Source organism: Arctopsyche grandis, chromosome 1, assembly GCF_051622035.1.
Source record: "Arctopsyche grandis isolate Sample6627 chromosome 1, ASM5162203v2, whole genome shotgun sequence".
In the NCBI taxonomy this organism is placed as follows: domain Eukaryota; kingdom Metazoa; phylum Arthropoda; class Insecta; order Trichoptera; family Hydropsychidae; genus Arctopsyche; species Arctopsyche grandis.
In genome coordinates this window covers 1058747-1079079 of record NC_135355.1, presented here as the reverse complement: position 1 = coordinate 1079079, position 20333 = coordinate 1058747, and the positions used below count along the sequence as shown (strand labels likewise).

At 31.7% G+C, this 20333-nt stretch overlaps 1 protein-coding gene across 1 annotated transcript in view; it reads left to right on the top strand.

Moving 5' to 3' along the window:
* Positions 1-20333, top strand: part of LOC143911065 (uncharacterized) — a 165683-nt gene that overhangs the window by 119392 nt on the left and 25958 nt on the right. The window contains 3 exon segments of the mRNA XM_077429792.1: positions 12078-12233; positions 14528-14678; positions 16821-17039. Coding sequence (XP_077285918.1) covers positions 12078-12233; positions 14528-14678; positions 16821-17039 — 526 coding nt within the window.

The window sequence follows — 20333 nt, the reverse complement described above, 5'->3', positions numbered from 1 at the left end:
TTCTTGAATGTATTATTTATGTTTAAAAATTCATTAAGAATATTCTTAATTTGATTTTTATTAGTTTTCCCAAAGTTGAAATACATTTTATTGAAAATTTTAAACCAGATATAGAGGGCGTGGGGGGAGGTCAACTTTTCGAGAAAAATATTGATAAATATATGTACATATATTTATTTATTTATTTTTTACAATTCCACCATAGTGACATTACAGATTAGTTTCAGGTCGTCACTATGGCTAATTTATTACAAAACATCGAAAACTCATAATTAACGAGACATCTAAATACATAATTATTACATACATACACATGTAAATCGAAACAATATCTGACATCTATGGTCAGATATTACAAACATCGTATAAATACGAATAATAACAATACGAATTTTTACATTGGATAAACAACCATAGAGACATCTATGGTGAGAAATCTGGCAAAACCTGAGATATAACAATAACTCAAGGTTTGTAAGAGAAAATTGGGAAGGAAAAGCCAATTTTACATGAACCGTATCAATGAAAATCAGAAAAATTGGCAAATTCTGATAAGAAACGATCGACCTCGACAAACCAAGGTCTGGCCAACAACGAGATTTTTAGTGGGAATCGAACCCGTGACATCAAGCACTAAGAACTCAATGCTCACAACTAGACCACGCTGCTGGTTAAATATATGTACATACTATAAAAGTTAAGCCCGTTTAATACAATAATATAAGCTTAATGTAAATTATTTCTTTATCTACATACGTAAGTATTACTAGATAAAATATTCTAATCGAAAGAAAATTCAACCTCGAGATTTTGACTGTTTTGTCCTCAATATCGATACGGTGAATAATAAATTTTATTTTCTATTTGATACGATAAAGAAATAATTTAAATCGAAATAAATTTGTTTCAATTTGTCAATCATTCATTTATTAATTAATATACTTCAAAATAAAAGAGATGTCTTAAAATTTGTATCAAATACAAAAAGAATATACTGGGTACGTTGGCGAATATTTTGTTCGAATTAGTTTTATTTGTTTTTTTTTTGTATTTTTAAAATTGATTTGGTTAGCTAAGAGTATAAGTTTGAGATATAGTTTATCACAAATACTATAAATTATGTATGTCTTATATTATATTGTCTTCGCATTGATTTATTATAGTCTGTTTCGCAACTAAGGTTGTGTTGAGAAATCGAATGATTGAATTTACAGATTACGTCCATCAAAAATATATTACACAACTACACACAATATCTATTATATGTTTGTATGTAATATATATTGTAATTTTAGTGGGGAAACTAATGATATGTAATATTATATATAAGATAATATTCCTAATAATGCATATCAAAGAATTTTAATTTCTGTGGCACTTTATATGCCTTTAATTGTGATATCCACGTTGATTCTTTCTCATCAGATCTTCATCTGATTTAATTGTCAGAATTGGCTTACATCTATGTATATTGTTTGATTTGTATATGGTACAAACTATGTTCGCATTTGGGACAGCCTATATAATGACACTATTAATTAAATTAAATTGATGAAAACAAGCCCGTGCAAATTTAAAAAACTGGTGGATCACAATTATATTTATACTAGAGCAATCCCCGTTGAAATTTCAACAGGTGATTTCGGAAACACGTTGATACACGATTTAAAATAAAGTTACAATATGAATAGAAATAATTAATCGGAATCAGAGCTGAAACAAAAATCGAAAAGCGGTTATGCGAGATGGCATGTAATTCACCTCACAGAGTACTGCGGTCGGACTACATGCCATCTCGCTTGCACCAACGCTATCCGCGATACAAATGGGTACACAACGAAAGCAATTACAGCTGGAGTTACGTTTAGATAAAAAATATTGAGATAGAAAACCAATTTTTATAAACGTGGTGAAATAAAAATCTGGCCAAATAAACGCAAAATAGCACGGAGAAAAAATCCGTTAAAAAAATATATTTTTGACTTTAAAAATTTGGTAGACAATTAATTATAAGTATTTTAAAGCAATGAAATATCACAATCAATAGGAAAAACATCTGAATATGGATTCCAATACTCACTTTATAAACAGCAATACTAGATTTTGAGTTTAAGACCGCAAAAGCCAAAAAAAAACTGAAAAATTGTGCATTTTTTTAAACGCTCATATCTCGTAAACGATCACTAACCAACAAAAATCATTATCATATTCGAATTCAGTGGGTCAAATTTAGTAAAGATTGGTTAGTATCCGCTCTGGTATTTTTTTTTTTTTTGTTGCTCAGTGTACATAATTAATTGAATACATTTTGAATAGGTGGCACTAAATGCTCGGAGACTTATTTCCCTAGAGGAAACATTGGTAATAAACAGTATATATAGAAGTTTTTTCTTGATCCGTTATTATGTTTGTACGTTTTGTTGTCAGTGTTTTAACTGTGACGTAAATACATATGTCGAATAGAAACGACTATTATAAGTACGACGAGCGTTATCTTACGAAAGAAACACACAATAACGCTATTATAGGTACATATATGTATGTACATGATAGTAATAATTATATAATCTGTAGGTTCTTACTAAGGCTTCCAATCCCGGGATCCCGGTGTTTTCTGGCACCGTGAATCCCGGTGCTGACACTAGTCTGAATACCGAGATTACGGTGCTGGCAGAAGTTTTTTTAAAAATATTATTTTTACAAAAATAATATAGAAAAAACATAAAACAACATTATATAATGAACAATGGTGGGATGAGCAATGACAGTCATAGTCCATTTGCTTGCCACCCGTTTCGACGCCGGCTTGCCGTTTCCACGAGATGGTATGAACGGCCTGTATTTTGTCGCAGATATTGTGCTCAACCGCAATCCTATTTGAAGTATATTTCAACTGATTCGAACTCAGAATCGACCACTGGTCACGTTTTCGTGATCTAGAAAAAATACGTGTTTTTCTGTGTTTCAGTGTGTTTATTGTAAGTCAGTGTTTTTTGGGAATTTTTTGAACACTGTTCGTCCTATCAAACTGAAACTTACCACTCATCAAATCGGACTGAAGTAGAACTTCAGACTGTGTAAGTTTTCCTACATTTGTGTTCAATTTGTATTGAAAATGCTCATAGCCGGTATGTGTGAACGTGTATGTACATATGTACATATGTTCGATTATCGATTTTGTTTTTTATACTTCTTATATTACTCAAATACATAGATAAAGTCGTAGGTTGGTCACATCCGAATTTTTTAGATAAAGTAAATGTAATTAGAGTTTTTTTTATATTATTTCAACTATTTGTAAAAAAACAAATCAATGAATCAAAGTCTTTTTTACTTTATTTTATTACATTTACGGATGTGTTTTATTTAATCTAAGAAACTTATGGATGCGAACCGAAAATTTAAAGAATGTAGCCAAACTCTCAAAATTAGTACGCCAATATGGGAATATTTTTTGCGTGAAACATCGGGAGAGTTTGCAAAATGCAATTGAACGTTTTTGAAATATGAAAACATGCAATTGAACTTATTTTTCTTATACATTTGAAATCCAGGTGCTAGCACCGGGATCCCGGAATCGGAAATTCCCAGCACCGCAATCCCGGTGCTGAAGTAACCTTCCGGGATTGGAAGCACTAGTTATTATTGTAGTGTTGAGTTTTCGGTTCGGTATAGATATTTTTGAATATATTTAAAAAATAATATATGTATGTATAAAATGTATAAAAATAATATAAGTGGGAAAATAAATGTGGGAGTGATCCATGATTTCCCCATACATAAACGTGGGACGCTATCGTGACTTAAATCGCTCCAGGGACGGGCTTATTTTTTTAAGTCGTCCCGTCACTATTTTCGTTTTCGGTCTCCAGATTGAAGATCTCCGGAAGGCCGGGGGACCGCAAAGCCTAAGTCCGATTGTGGTCCAAGACGTCCTGACACAAATCTGGGATAACAAAGGTGGACAAAAAGCGGTCTCCACCATTGTTTGAAATGCTTTATCTTCATTTGGAGCTCTCCATCTGGCTGTACGATTGCGGTGACGTGGGATTTTTCGCCGCCAAAATTACAAATATGGTCCTTGTTCCTTGAATCTCAAAAACAAATAGCACATTCTCAATTCGCACGGGCAAACAGTGATTTATTGCGAATTTTCGCCCAGGACGAAACGCACGTGCCAAATATCAGGACTAAACGCGCGTTGAATTTTTCCTATTATACCTACATACATATTCTCATGTTCAAAACACAGTTTATATATATTTTTAAATTACTTGGTTACCAAACCAATTATTATTTATTAAAAAATCAGAAAACAGACAACAAGATGTAGAAGTGCATAAAAATAAAGAGTAAATATAACATTATTGGGAAATTTTGTGGAAAAATGACTAACATGAATGGAATATGTTTATTCGTAGTAATAATTTACCATAAATTCAAAGTTAAAAAAACGCAAATAAATTTTTTTTAAAAACATACCTCTTCTATAATTTGTATATAAAATTATTATTTTGAATAAAAATACCAATAAATTTATATTACTACCACCATCTATGTTTAAAACTAAAAACTGGATAAACGTCATTCACTTTTCAGAAATTCAAATTTCAAACGCGTCTTACACGATATTTTTGCATCATCGTAATGGCGGAGGATCCATTTACTTATATTGATGACCAAAATGAGCAATATGGCAAAATATGAAAACGATCGGATAAGAGACTTTTTTTTTCGGATAAGAGAAAATTTTTTACTGAATTGTAATCGTAATTAAAATGTAAAGGAGGTATGTAAAAATCAGCTGATAACTAAAAATAAAACTATCACTGTTTAATCTGTGTACATATATGAAGCTTGTATTGGTTAGAATGTTTATTTTGGAGAAATAAACAATGAAATTTGAGGTTATGGGTAGCTGTTGTATGTGATGTATGTATGTAAGCTTATTATAAATCATATTAAAAATTAGATACAACATAACTTCTTATTGAATAATTATCTCGCAGATAAAACTCAATGAAGAGATATACTTTTAGCAGTGAAATGTCAGATCTGACATATTTGGCCAAAAATCAATATATGTATATCGTGTATTACCTTACAAGAAGCTACACGCCAAATTTGAAATTTATATATACATATGAGAGTTAAAACTATAAATATTTATATATTAGAGATAACGAGAACCTATAGAGCAAATTTTATAAAATATAGAGTGAATTATAGGCGTTTAAACAATTAAAATCTGATATGGCCATATCACGGCGAAAAGGTTGAAGATAGATTATGGTAGCTTGCAAGACGTCACGGTAACTAAAATTGTGGATATTTGATACGCATTGTATACGATATTTTATCTCCAACGTAATGGCAGACGATACACTAACGTATACTGATAACCAAAATGAGCAATATTGCAAAGTATGAAAACGATCGGATAAGAGATAAGAGATATAAAAATGACCCCTTACACGAAAACCATGTGAACTGTATAAGAGGTAAGTAAAAATAGCATCCCAGTCCAATTACAGATCTTTACAAATTACATAAAATGGTGCAGAGGTAAAGAAATGAAAAAGAAAATAATAGAAACTAAAAAATGACTAAATAGAACATTGCATAACAAAACTTAAAATATTGGAAAAAGGTTTTATAATACATAGAAGAAGAAATACATCAATCGGTCAAGATTCTCCTAATGGTAGTCCTGAATTGATGTAAGGAAATACCGAACAGATCAACCTCATTCAGCTCCCCGTTAAACATACGATAAATACGCTGTAATAATAATATTTTAGGGAATTGGTTTTGATAGGATTAAGTGAAAAGAGTGCAACGTGTCTAGAATACCTAAATGGAATCCTGAAATCAACTTTACTCAGTAAATCAGAACAATCAAGGAAACCATTTAGGAGCTTAAACAAGAATGTAGTATCAGAGGGTCGTCGCCTGACAGAAATATTGTTGAAAGATAGGATTTTTAAAATATTGGGAACAGTAGTATGAGTGTAGGTAGGAAAAAAGTAGCGTAAGGATTTAATAAATTTAAGTTGGACCTTTTCAATACAATTAATATGGGATAAATAAAAATGTGACCAGACAATTGAGCCAAATTCATGGTGAGACCTTACAAAGGAAAGGAAATATTATCATAAAAACGTTATATGTATAGATATATTCGAAAACTGCAGGGAATGATGATGCATTTAAAATGAGATACGTAGAACTTTGTTTCACTAATTAACTTTTTAACTTTGTTCTGCTGCTGATGTGTTGACCGTCACTTCCGGGTCAATATTAATGACTGACTGTCATTTGCAGAGTCGTTGGTGATGACTGACTAATGTGATCGAATCGTGATCTATACAAGTGATTTCTTATCTTTTGGGTTGGGCAAAGTCCGGCATTCCTGTCTTATCGGAATATCACATTACAGGAATTTTAATGGACTTGTTACTCACGATTATTGTGGAAACTACATTGATAAGCGATACAAAAAGGCAAATTCCGGCATTCCTGGGTTGGGCAAAGTTCGGCACTCCTGTCTTATCTGACTATCCTTTTACAGGAATTTGAATGGACTTGTTACTCATGTATGAATGTGAGAAAATGAATTCGATTATTATGGGAACTACATTGATAAGCGAGGTACATAACAATATGTATATAATAGGTACGAGGTTTCATAACATAATAAACATCAACATTAAATAAAACTCTCCTCTTCTTTAGTCGGAGTTTGCACTCAAGTGCAAAACAGACGAACTAATTACATATTTAGCATATTCTGATATGCTAAGTACAAGCTTACGCTTCGTGTGATGACGTACCTCTACTTTACAATTCAAAAAAACCTTGTGTGTTGTTCGGTTCTAGGACACAAACCTCCTGGATACATACCCTCCAGATACATACCCCCGTTCAAAAATCCCCTAGACATTAGCCCCCGTGCAAAAAAAAACCTGAAAAATACGGGGAGGGGGGGTTAATATCCAGAGGGATTTTGACCGGGGGTATATGTCCAAGAAGCACATGTTCTGATATCATGTTGTTCATATGTGTACATCTAGCCAGCAGTATGGCTTAATGGTAGCGTGTATTTTTAGCACCAAGTGATCAGTGGGTTCGATCCGCCATACTGGTGGTTAGATTTGGGGGTATTTGTGACTCAAAATCGATCGTTTCTTATCAGAGTTTGACAATTTTATCTGATCATTGTTGAAATGGTTCCTTAAAATTGGCAAAAAATCATCTTTCCTATTGTCACAAATCTTCTGTATTTATTGTGTGTATAATTTGTAAAAATTATGTACAATACAAAAATCCATGATGTCTCAATGGATTAATTCTGAAATTAATCAATTAATTGTTATTTCGTGTTCTTCAGCTTCTGGAAACACAGTGATTTATGTAATAATAAAATGATGCATTGTATGTAATTAATTGTCCAGGAAGGCGCATTGGGGTCTTCCTGTCAAGCTTTCCTGGTATATATTTGTGTAAAAATATAAATAAAATATAACCAGCAGCGTGAACATATTTGGCATATTATACTTTTGAGCAGAGTGGTCAAGGTTCGTTTTTGGCCAGTCCTTGCTTTGTGACTCCAGGTCGATCGTTTCCTTCAGTGTTTGCAGATTTTTCTGATTTTCATTGAAACTGTTCCGTTAAATTGTTATTTTCTTTGCAATCTCTCATGCAAATTTTAAGTTATTCAGCAATTGATTCAGCAATGTCTATAAAAACAACGTCTCCATAGATGTCACTGTGTATGATGATTGTATGAATTCGCATTGTATAAAAATGCTTGTTTTAATTGAATTGTATCTGTATCAAGATGATTTGTTCCGGCTAGAGGCTTATTGCAGCATAAATAAGTTGGAAATTAATGTAGCAGAATGCTCCTGCATAACCTTCACCAGAAAACTATGTCCAGTTGACTTTCCTCATTCAATCAACGGACATAGACTCACAAGGGTATCGGAAATTAGGGATTTGGGAGTCTTTTTAAACTCTGATCTATCCTTTAGTAAACATATTGACAATGTTGTAGCTCGTGCGTCGAAGGCCCTCGGGTTCGTCATCCGGTCCTCCAAATGCTTTACTTCTATTAAATCATACAAAATACTTTATTGTGCATACGTAAGAAGTATTGTTGAGTTTGCATCCCAAGTTTGGAACCCAGAGTACTCTGGTGCAAGAGACAGATTGGAGCGCATTCAGAAGAGATTCTTGAGGTACATCAGTAGCCGTTTTGGATTATCCTATACTTCCTATGAAGATGCTTGTAGGTGTCAGCATCTACTTCCACTTGTCAAAAGAAGGGAGATAGCTGACATCTCAACAATTTTGAACATCCTTAACGGCTCGATCGACTGTCCTCAATTATTGAGCAGACTATCATTGCGTGTGCCAAATAGAATGACTAGATGTAATGAGCTCCTTTACATACCTAATACTTTTTCTAATTATGGAAGAAGCTCATTCATCTGGCGTGCAAGCTCCACCGTCAATACACTAATTTTAACAATTTCTATGTTTGACTTATTTACTATTAATGCTATACAAGCTAGATTGATTATTGCAAATTTGTTTTTCGATGATTAATTTTATTGAAAATTTACGATTGTGATTATGAATTTTTATTTTGATGTATTTATTTTGTCTTTTTGTTTTTTGTTATATATTATATTATTTTTATTATTTCATAATTTTTATCATATTATTATTCTTATTATTTTGATATTTTTATTATACTGTTATTTCTATTTTTTTTCTTTTTGTTTTCTCTAACTATCTTACTCTATTATCATTTTTGTTTCTTATTTTAAATGTTTGAGCTTTTCTTTTTTTTACCTATATGTGAAAATTATTAATGGTTTACTTAACATAATTATGTTTTTTTACTATCAATCTATGTAACTTAATAAACTGTAAATTTTCCAAATAAATAAATAAATTAGTACACTCGTCACTTTGGAGCGATCTGTAAAAGCGAGTGTACATGTTTGATTAAAATTAAAAAAAATGTAAGTACTTGAAATGCTAATTAAAACGGCGAATTAAAATTAAAACTGAAAATGTCGGCAAATACAATTATTAATACTATTTTTATAATTTACATAATTATGGTGATCATTTCTGCGAATATTGTGTTAAAATATATAAAAATGAAAATCAAAAAGGTATTTTATATGTATGTATGTTAAAACCTTTAAATTATATATCGGTACTATACTACACTACTTTTTCTTGATTTATGGTAACGGTCCACCAGCAAACTTTTTGCTAATTAGTTCGATACAATTATGTGCCCCAAGCACGTTTCTAGTGTACTTTTGGGATTAATCCAACCTTGCCTACTATCCTTCTTTATCGATCTGATAGAGTTTCAAATTATTTTGTTGACAGAATTGGTCGTGATTGAGATGTTATTATACGTGCTTCTTAGCTTTTTCGTAGAGAATGAAAACGACCATTGAGTTATGTTTTTAGTAAATAGATTTTTTCGTACAATTACGTGTTAAATACTGCTATTAAAATAAAAAGAACATCGAATACTAACACTAAGAAAAAATGTGCAAAATAAATAACGATCACTATACCAGTAATTACACTGTTCGACGAATGACGACTTTTTTTTGGTTCAGAGACGAAATATTACTTTTATTATAGATATTCGTTTCGTTTCGTTATCTATTCGTTTATTTTATCGAGGTAAGCCAGTTATCAATAGAATTTTTGATATTAATCCACAAGTGGAATTTTATTTAATTCTCATATAAAGACAATTTAATATATTATCCCTATTAATTCAATTCAGATTCATGTAAATACGGGTAAATACTAGTACAAGCTTTTAGTTCGAAATTTTACCGATTTAAAATTCAGCACCCTTCTAATTAACTCTTTTAAACGAAAACAAAAAATAGTGTGGCCAGGACACTATTCCAATAAATATGTTTCAATAGAAAATACTCAATATAAAATAGTATTAACAGTGGGAAAAAATTCCAAGTGAAAATACGTATTTTTGACTTTTGATTTGAACTGGACTACTACTTAGAGAGATTTGAAAGCTTAAAAATACTAAAAATAAAAGATAAAATACTCGACTATAGATACCAATATTCATTATGAACAGGAAATTGATAGATTTTGAGACATCGATTGAACAACACCAAGATATAGAAAAATCGCGCGATTTCAAAAACACATATGTACATATATCTCCGAATCTCGAGCCAATCAACATTTTTTTATTACCAAATTCGTGTTTAATGGGAATAGATCTATAATAAAAGTCATATCTCGTCTCTGTACCATTTTTCCTGTTGAACAGTGTTATTAGAATAAATTGAGCTTTTCAACAGATTTTTGTCAATTTTCGTCCTATAAAATACTATAATCAACGTATTCGTTGTATTATATTATCGTACCGTTATATATTTTTCGCTTAGATGAAAATATAAGTATTCTCGTTTATTATGTTGCCCTGCTCAAGGATATCGAAGGCTCAAGATTGGCTTAATTAACAGCCCTTGGGTACAGCCGGTGTCTTCTCATCTTTCTTGTACATTTTATCACTCTTTACGTCTATTCAAACTTGCTTCGTTACGCAAACATTTCGTCGAAGGGAACATACTCGTACTTGCCCTTTGCCTTATAACTACTTACGTGGCTATTATTTTATTCATCGGTGCATCCAAGTCAAATTTTATATATTATCGACTTGGAACAATATCGCAAAAGCTGACTCCCATGAGAAATCAGCACTGCAGCACCATTTTACATTCGGATTTCAATATAATGTCACAAAAATGCTCTTTCGTAAACGGTGCAAGCCTTGTTGCCTTGTTCAATTTTAAACATGTTTTATGACATTTGATATATATGTCATTTGACATATCCATATATACATACATACATATGTATTTATGTACATATGAAGTATTTTTTATTGAATTGAATGTTGATGGCTATAAGCATTTGAATCATCAATCTTTGTTCTACATTCGTTCAAAAAGGTTAAGACACTATATATATGTACGCTGAGAAAAAGTATGACTTTTAATATGTTTGTATTAAACTCGTATATAAATGTGTTGTAATATATTTGGAGGAGTAAGGCTCAAAATCGTTCAGTGAGGGCTTCATGTTAAATAGGGTACGATTTAACGGAGCATTTAGAAAAATAACTCTGCTCTCTAGAACGAATCATTTGCGCATTAAATAAATATGTATATATCTACTAAATAAAAATGTTATATTGAGCTACATAATATGTATGTATATCTAATTTGTAGTATGAAGTTAATGCGCATTTAATTCATTTCAGGTTACTTTATATTTTTCTGTTGTAAAAATAACTAATCAAATGCCCGCATTTGATATTAAAATGCTGACTTTATCAAAACAACATATTTGTAGTTTTTAAAATGATCAAGTTTTTATTTTATTTTTTATTTATTTATTACTTTTTATTTTTTTTTTAGTGTACAAATATGATCAAAGAAACATAATTTTTTTATGGATTCTTTTAATCTAATCATAATTTGTTGCTATTGCTGTTTTTCTTTAATATATTAGAAGATATTTTTAAATTGTACATTTATATTTTTAAATGATATAATATATTTTTTAATTCACACAAACTTTACGAAATGCATACGGTAAATGCGCATTTAAATATCCTTTTGTAATTTGTACACATTTAAATTTTTATTAAATTAAAAAAATGCGAATGTTTACTCAAGTTCGCTCAGTGTTTTATTGCGAATTTTATTATTCAGTTCCGTGTTTACAGAATTTCTCAAAGAGAAATCAGCAAGGATGTTATTTATACAACGTTTGAAATTATCAAGACGTTGTTGATAAAAAAAAATTCATATAATTTTCAACCAAATCTACTTAGTTTAAGTGTATTATTCGAGCGAATTTGCTATAAACTTAAAGTGCTTTTATTAAATTAAGAGATAATTAATTGTATCTTGAAATTAACGAGACGTTGAACGTTTATTAGAAAACAATAACGGAAGAAAATTAATTTCGCAGGTAGACGAACCGGAAAGAAGGATCCAATATAATAAAAACGACGATAATGGAGGTGATCAAGGAAGTTCAGAAGAGCCAGGAACAGGATCATTGGTACAGTCGTTGGCTACCTCAAGGGACGACGACGATGACTCCAGTAACAATGCTAGTTCTGACGGCAAAAGTTCGGGACAAAGGTATACTTTTCATCATCAATGTCATTTATGAACGTTTTGATACTATTATTTTATTTATCGTGACGGCCCGAACATACAGTAGCGAAAAAATCGCTTTATATTGTAAAATTTTATGACAAAGAAATGTTATAATAATAGAAGTGACTTTAGGCGTAATATTATTGTCAAGTGAGGAATGTCCACAAACATTTCGAAATCATTTTGGCATCAGTCGTATTTAATGCTTGTTGCTCGACGTACATATTTCTGATAAAAACTTCTCTGTTTGTTTATATTACTCGCAAAATGGGCAAGTGCATCGTTAAAATATGCACAATGCATTCAAAAACACACAATAAACAACATGGGATACATTTTAATAAGTAAATTGATCATTTAAGTAACATACTATTCAATTAACATCGTAGTTTGACAGTTTTTAAAAGATTCATGGCGATCGCCCGCATTCTACATAAAATTTCAGGGGTGGCACCAGAGAAATGTAAAAATTATTTTTAAATAAATGTAAAAACATTTTTCTTGGCAGCGCCGAATACTCAATTATATTAATAACCAATTATTTAAGTTTAATTAATATTAAAATCGTACATGTTATGTATATGAATATACATATTTTTGTTGAGACATTACACGTTAATTTAAGAGTTCCCAAGGACAGACAAATAAAAAAAAGTGGATAAAAATAATCCACTAACAGATAATAGAAATGGATTGGCCACCAACGCCCAACACCACCATATACCCAAATTGTAAATAAATCTATATCAAAATAAAACTTTAATTTCTGTATTGTGCGCGTTGTAGTTATGGAGACGTACCGCGTATTATCGACACTATTTATTTATTCGAAAAAGGCACTTATATTACATATTATAACATTTCTCTGTTTTATGTCAATTATTTACTAACATAGAAATATTATTTAAATGTAACAGAAGCTTACAGAATATTTGAAGTTTTGAATGTCAATTAATTTTGTTTTTGAAAGGCATTTAAAATTGTTGGGATTACGTTGATCGATACTGTATATATATTATATGCATAATACATATAAATCATTGTGGAATTTTGTTAAATTTGAAAGCACTCGGCGACGTGGTGTCTCAGTGAATTATAAACGTTTTCGTTCTATGACTTAAATGGTGTGAGTGGATAAGGGAGGCGTGTTTCAATTTAACCTGAAATTTCAGGAAGAGTATTAAAAAGGGGATTTGTAACACGAAAGCGAATAGAAAATCTCTTCTGAAAGAAAAGCTGTTATCCAAAGACGAAGATGGAAATTTGAACGGGAAAAATTACGGCACTGAGGAAAACCTCGACGAAGAGGCCGCCGCCGCAGAGGACGAGGCCGGAAAATTGTCTGGTAGTCAAAACTGGAAAAACATCAAGGCCGTTATGGCCTATTATTATTCGTTAAGGAAAATCAAAAGGTTCAGATCATGACCACATCTCTTTCAGGTTGCTCGCTGTGTTTCTTGCTTTTCTTTTCTTTTTTTTTTCACATACATAAATACATACATGTATTTTAGGAATCGTGTGATCGATCGCTGTTTCTTAACTAATCCTTCTTTAGATAGTTTCACATGGATGCTGAGTTTTGGTGTTGGTGATTTCTTTAACTCTTCCGATATTGCTGTTTGTACAATATCGTACATCATTTATATTTGTACGAAATTGTGTTCACTTTACTTTTCTACTTTGTTTTTGAGTGTTAGTTTGATATGATATGAATCATCTTCGAGTAAACATTGTCATGAAACTGTGATGATAATATTACACACATATTTACATCAATTTAAATATTCATCTTTGCAGTATAAATTGACTTTATAGTCGTAGATTTTTCTTCGGATTTTGCGTAGTGTATTTAAAATGAATATAGTTTTTTTTCTGCTGTCGTTAATGCATTTCGGAATATAGTGACGATACTGACATATTTTCTTGATAAGTGTTAGAATTTCATTGTTGTATAGAATTTTCTAGACTTTCTCCTGTGGTTGAAGTTTCGAGGCATGACATTTAATATTACATACATATGTATGTATAAATTAAATGAATAAAATATATTTTCAAGCACGATATTTGAAATTTTTATCTATTTTTGTTTTGTATTTTCATTATTCTAGCTCTCTTTTTATTGTATATCTAATTGAAGTTGTTTCGATAAACATTTAAGGTATCGTTTGTGTGATTTCTGGTGTGAAAATTAACCACTTTCACTTGTAGACATATATATTACAAATGTATCGATTGATTGAATATATTATGATGCGAATTATTTGTGTGTGATTTAGAACTAAATCAAATCAGAGGTGGATGAAATTGCGAACAACTGTCCAGCTGAGCTCAGCCATTTCCACAATACAAAAGAAACCGCCCCTGAAGAGGGAGGATTCTTTTCTGAAAAGGTTTTCCACCAGGCAGATACCAGAGACCCAGGAAACTGTGAGTTTAGCTTTTTATCGATAAAATTACGTATACTTTATTTCATATATCAAATTTGATACAAATAAGGGGTGATCTAACGGTTACTCTGCGAGTTTTTTTATATGATTGAACATTTAAATTTCACTTATGACAGCTAAACTTGTAAACAATATCATTCATATGCAATCATTCGAAATTTTTGAAAACAAAAATTGATCAATGACATTTTAAATCTTTGAGTTGTCGAAGTGTTTGTAAATTATCGGAGTACAATTTAAGTTCAAATAACCCCAATTAATAGATTCAAAATATTTAAATCTTTCAGAAATCATGCGATTATTAATCTTCGAGCACAATAAAGCGTTTATTCTTTTTATTTTAGAAAAATTTACATCTTTGTTGTTGGATTTCCCGATCTATTATTATTATTTGAGCACATGTTCTGATTAATTAGGTATTTTGTGCTGATGCCACGCTATTATTACTCATCTTGTTCCTATTATTATTTTATTTTCACTTGCACGTTGATCTGACAGCCATCATATTGAATTTGTATTCCCTTTTCGGTCTCTGGGAAACTCCTCGCTAGATTTTATCGCGTTTTCATAAAAATCTGCTCTTGACACGGCCAAGTAATCCGATAACCCATTTAAACGTCCTCCTCTCTTCCTCTTTACTTCGTATACTTAATCATTTTTTTTTTTGATAACATTTACAACGTTTTTTTAATCCAGTTGCTACCGCGATTTTAATTTTCCGACGGCAAAGCAACTTTTCATGTTGTGATGAAAAACGAGCTTTAAGGGGTTTTGTATTCGATCGAATTTCAACAGGTCATTTGTACCACAAACAAACATGTGAATGTACCTCGTATAATCGAGAAAATGTTTATATATTTTAGTAATTTAATATACTACGTCTAAGATCGTACAAAATTGAAAGAAAACAAGGCGAATCAAATGTAAGAAACATGTTTTCATAATATAAATTGAAACTTCATTCAATTATAATTTTCCCGATACCAAATAAATTCGTTTGAGCGAAATTTTCGAATGCAAATTTACATCAAAAGTTAATTTAATACGTCAAAGATTGAGTGAAGAGTATTATGTGAAAAATTTTAAACGGTTTTTAAAAGCTCCTTTAATATGCATTATCTTCTGTGATGTCAAACATTCTCCCCTTAATTATGCAAAAATTGCTTCACGTCCTAACAGGATTAAAAATTATCCAAAGAGGCTTTGCTACCAGGCTTTAGATTTAAATTTAAATTAAATTCTTCATAAATAAAAAAAAATGTACGAAATTTAATAAACATGCATTAATATACACTTAGAAAAGTGCAGTCTTGATAAATTAAGGCTTAAAGACAAGTTTATAATGGACTATGAAATATCACATGGGCATGTTAATTTATTAAATAAATAAAAAAAAATAAATGTGTCGGTCCTGTGTTCGATCCGCACGCGGTCGAATTTTAAATATATTTTATTTAATATTTAAATTTAATTTTTTAATATGAAAAAAATGCTAAAAACTACCTACATATAAACAATATAAAACACCAATAGAAAAATTAATTAATTAAAAATATTATCAATAGCTCAGTGACTTGCTTAGAGGATACATTGGTAGCAAACAATATATATACAATATATAAGTTTTTTTCTTTCGTTACACAGATACACACACACACACACACATAATGCTAAAATTTTTAGCAATTATTTGTGTTTTATCATCGTTCGCTAGTTTTCTTAATCTTTTTTAATGAAAATAATGACCATATATGTCAGTAACTCAGTCTCGATTAAAATTTAAGCTAACAATAATCCATAAGTTAAGATAATAATAATAACATTCTATCGCGGAAAATTTTCACGATTTATCGAGTATTTGAACGAAGTGATAACAAAGCCAATTATGTAATACGCACATAAAGTTGGATGTACATAGGTCAAATTATCAAAAGATTTCATATTTAATTTCTAAATGTGTAAAAATTTAAAATGATTTATGACCGGTTTTAAAAGGCTATATTTAATTAAAAAAAATAATTAAAATTTATGAAATTTTTCAGGTGAATTTAAAAATTGAAAAATAATGATAAAAAGGTGTTGAATGTGTGTTTGCCTATGCTTAAGATTGATTAATGTTCAGGTTGAAGACACCGGGTCGGAGGGCGGAGGCACAGGTGGGGGCCCGGGGGGCACGGGGGCTCCAGGGGTGTCCCGAAGGAGACGCCGAGCAGTCCGACCCCCCCGCTCGGTCGTCAACCCTGACGAGAACTTCTTCTTCTACTGGCTGTGGCTATTGACCGGCTGTGTTTTGTACAATCTCTGGACACTCATTGTACGCCAGAGCTTTCCAGAACTTCAGGTATGCCTATACATACATATCTTAATATTATTTTACCATTCATTTTAATCGGCCTGTCGGAGACGTGGTAAAAATACGCAAAATTTCAACTGTGGTGCATTTTAGAGGTCGTGGGTTCAAGTCCCGGCCAAAATACGCTGTTGGCGAGATCTTGTGATCTTGATTAAAATTTTCCGAATTTTCTAGTTAAATTGTTGTGACTAGAAATTGTGAAAAAAAATACCCTATTTTCAAATACTGATATTATCCAAATAAAAAAAAAAATAACGATACCGGTATTACCGGTACTTTCGGTATTCGTTTTAAATTAATTAATATTTATTTAAAAAAAAAACATTGCTTTCGATATCCTGAGCACCGCTTGTATTTTTTGAAAAATACACTAAACACAAACATTCAAATACAAGATATTTGGGTACAAATTTGTAAAGTAGGTACGTCCCACGTATAAAGGATTATGATGTTTTGTAGAAACTTGTGTTTTTTTTTAAATGATTTTTAGATTCACTGGATATACAAACGAGGAGTCAACCATCAGCTGGGGAATTATGTAGTTGTTGTTGAAAAAATAAATAATGTATTTTTTTCCATACACTAATTAGAAAAATATTCCCTGTCGTGTCACCATTGTATATGTACATATATATCGTACTGAAAATGTACCATACAATATTATGTATACTATCACATTTTCAATGTATGTACGTAATTTAAAAAATCAATATATATTTTCGTATTTAGATTAAAATTGAAAAGGTTTGAAAACTTGAGACACAGGGGGGTAAGGGGGCTGAGATTGAACAATTGAGACTGAACAATTTTACAGACGTGTCACGTTATAAAATAAATTGAGATCGAAAACCATTTATAAAATAATAGCTCGCTCAATATCGCGTTTACAAATTATATACGCATCAGTCGCTATCGTAAGTTTTAGCCATGGAAATAAAAAATCGATGCTATCGGTATTTCTATTTTTTATACCGGTATTACCAAAGGCTTACTTTCGGTTAAATACCGATACTACCGGTATCGGTACTTTCGGTATTGAAATCCCTAGTTGTGGCGATTCAGTAAATCGGTATCCTCCCTCTCAGCTTCTCGAAAATTCCAGCTTCTCGAATTTATTGAATTTCAAAAAAATAATGCTACCTAAGTATGTACATAATACATTTTTCGCAAATTTTCTGCGTATGAATTATATTTTATGTAATTATATAAAATGAAAAAAAAACAATCTAACCACATGTGTCGCCTTGGGGTAGTTCGTGTCATGGCACATATGATGTGTGTATGTAATAAAAATAAAAATAAAATAAAAAAATATATGACGTCTTATGTAACAGGTTTCATATGAAAATATAATAATTCAAATCGACAAAATTTAAATAAAAATCATCCAATTTTTCGCAACGTTGTTTAGTTTCCAGAAACTTGAATTACTTATATGTTCATATATGTATGTATATTGCTACCTGTGTACGCGGAAAAGTTTGCTTGTTTGCACACAGTTTCGCGTGGAAATATGAAACCGTCGTAAATTTTAATGCGCTTAAATTTTGCAAAGTCTTTTAGTAGAGTCAATAGAAAATCCGGCAGATGTACATATATTTTGTAAATATTTTGCAAATGTCTGTGTTTACAAAGCTGGCTGTGTAAATGATAAATACAAATCAAAATAAATTCAAGTATTTCTGCATACTTAATGGAGCCGCTGAATTTGATGTACTTTAGTGTGAAAAAAAACTTCGATCAACCCTGGGCAATAGAGGAACGTTATTATATATCCATGTTACACGAACTATGTAACTATTATAGCGTAGGCATAGATAAAAGTAAGCGGTTAATTGCATTCGGAGATTATACGCCGCCTAAAGTGCATTCGGAAGTGGACAATGGAGACCCTCGGATTAGGCCGAGAGGCATCCCCGGTAGTTCTCAGAATCCAGACGAAAGCGTGAGACTGCGTGCCCAAGACCGTGAGACCATACGTGACTAAACAATAGGTAAACAGACGGGTCGAGGACGCTACAGTTAGCAACCTGTCCTTTAAAAGGAAGTACACTTGGCATGGGGGAGCATTCTGAAAGGAGCACTGGCTGTGTGTGGACCTCCTTAATCACCCAATAAATGCTGTTAAGCGACTTTGGCCTTTCGTTTACATCCTCCACCCACCCTTATGCAACAGTATTAAGTTTGCAAAGTTTCAACAGCCACCTTCGCAACTAGGAGGGTTCCAATCTATAGGTAGGGTTGATTGAATCTTCTCCCCTAAGCTGGAAACTTTCGGTCTGATCAGTAAAACCATTCTTGAGTAAGATTTGAGTGAGGATAAAGGTCCCCTTTTCCTATATCAAACGTTGTCCTTAGTATTAGCGAAGCATCCTTATAAGTAGAGATAGGACCGGAAACGTTTTGGGAAACTTTCGGACTGATCATTAAAATCATTTTTGAGCAAGATTTGAGTGAGGAGAAAGTTCCCCTTTTCCTACATCAAATGTTGTCCTTAGTATAAGCGAAGCATCCTTATAAGTAGATATAGGACCGGAAACGTTTTGGGAAACGTTCGGACTGATCAGTAAAATCATTCTTGAGTAAGATTTGAGTGAGGAAAAAGGTCGCCTTTTCCTAAATCAAACGTTGTCCTTAGTATTAGCGAAGCATCCTTATAAGTAGAGATAGGACCGGAAGCGTTTTGGGAAACTTTTGAACTGATCATTAAAATCATTCTTGAGTAAGATTTGAGTGAGGAGAAAGGTCCCCTTTTCCTACATCAAATGTTGTCCTTAGTATTAGCGAAGCATCTTTATAAGTAGAGATAAGACCGGAAGCGTTTTGGAAAACTTTCGAACTGATCAGTAAAATCATTCTTGAGTAAGATTTGAGTGAGGAAAAAGGTCGCCTTTTCCTAAATCAAACGTTGTCCTTAGTATTAGCGAAGCATCCTTATAAGTAGAGATAGGACCGGAAGCGTTTTGGGAAACTTTTGAACTGATCATTTAAATCATTCTTGAGTAAGATTTGAGTGAGGAGAAAGGTCCCCTTTTCCTACATCAAATGTTGTCCTTAGTATTAGCGAAGCATCTTTATAAGTAGAGATAAGACCGGAAGCGTTTTGGAAAACTTTCGAACTGATCAGTAAAATCATTCTTGAGTAAGATTTGAGTGAGGAGAAAAGTCCCCTTTTCCTACATTAAACGTTGTTCTTAGTATTAGCGAAGCATCTTTATAAGTAGAGATAGGACCGGAAACGTTTTGGGAAACTTTTGAACTGATCATTAAAACCATTCTTGA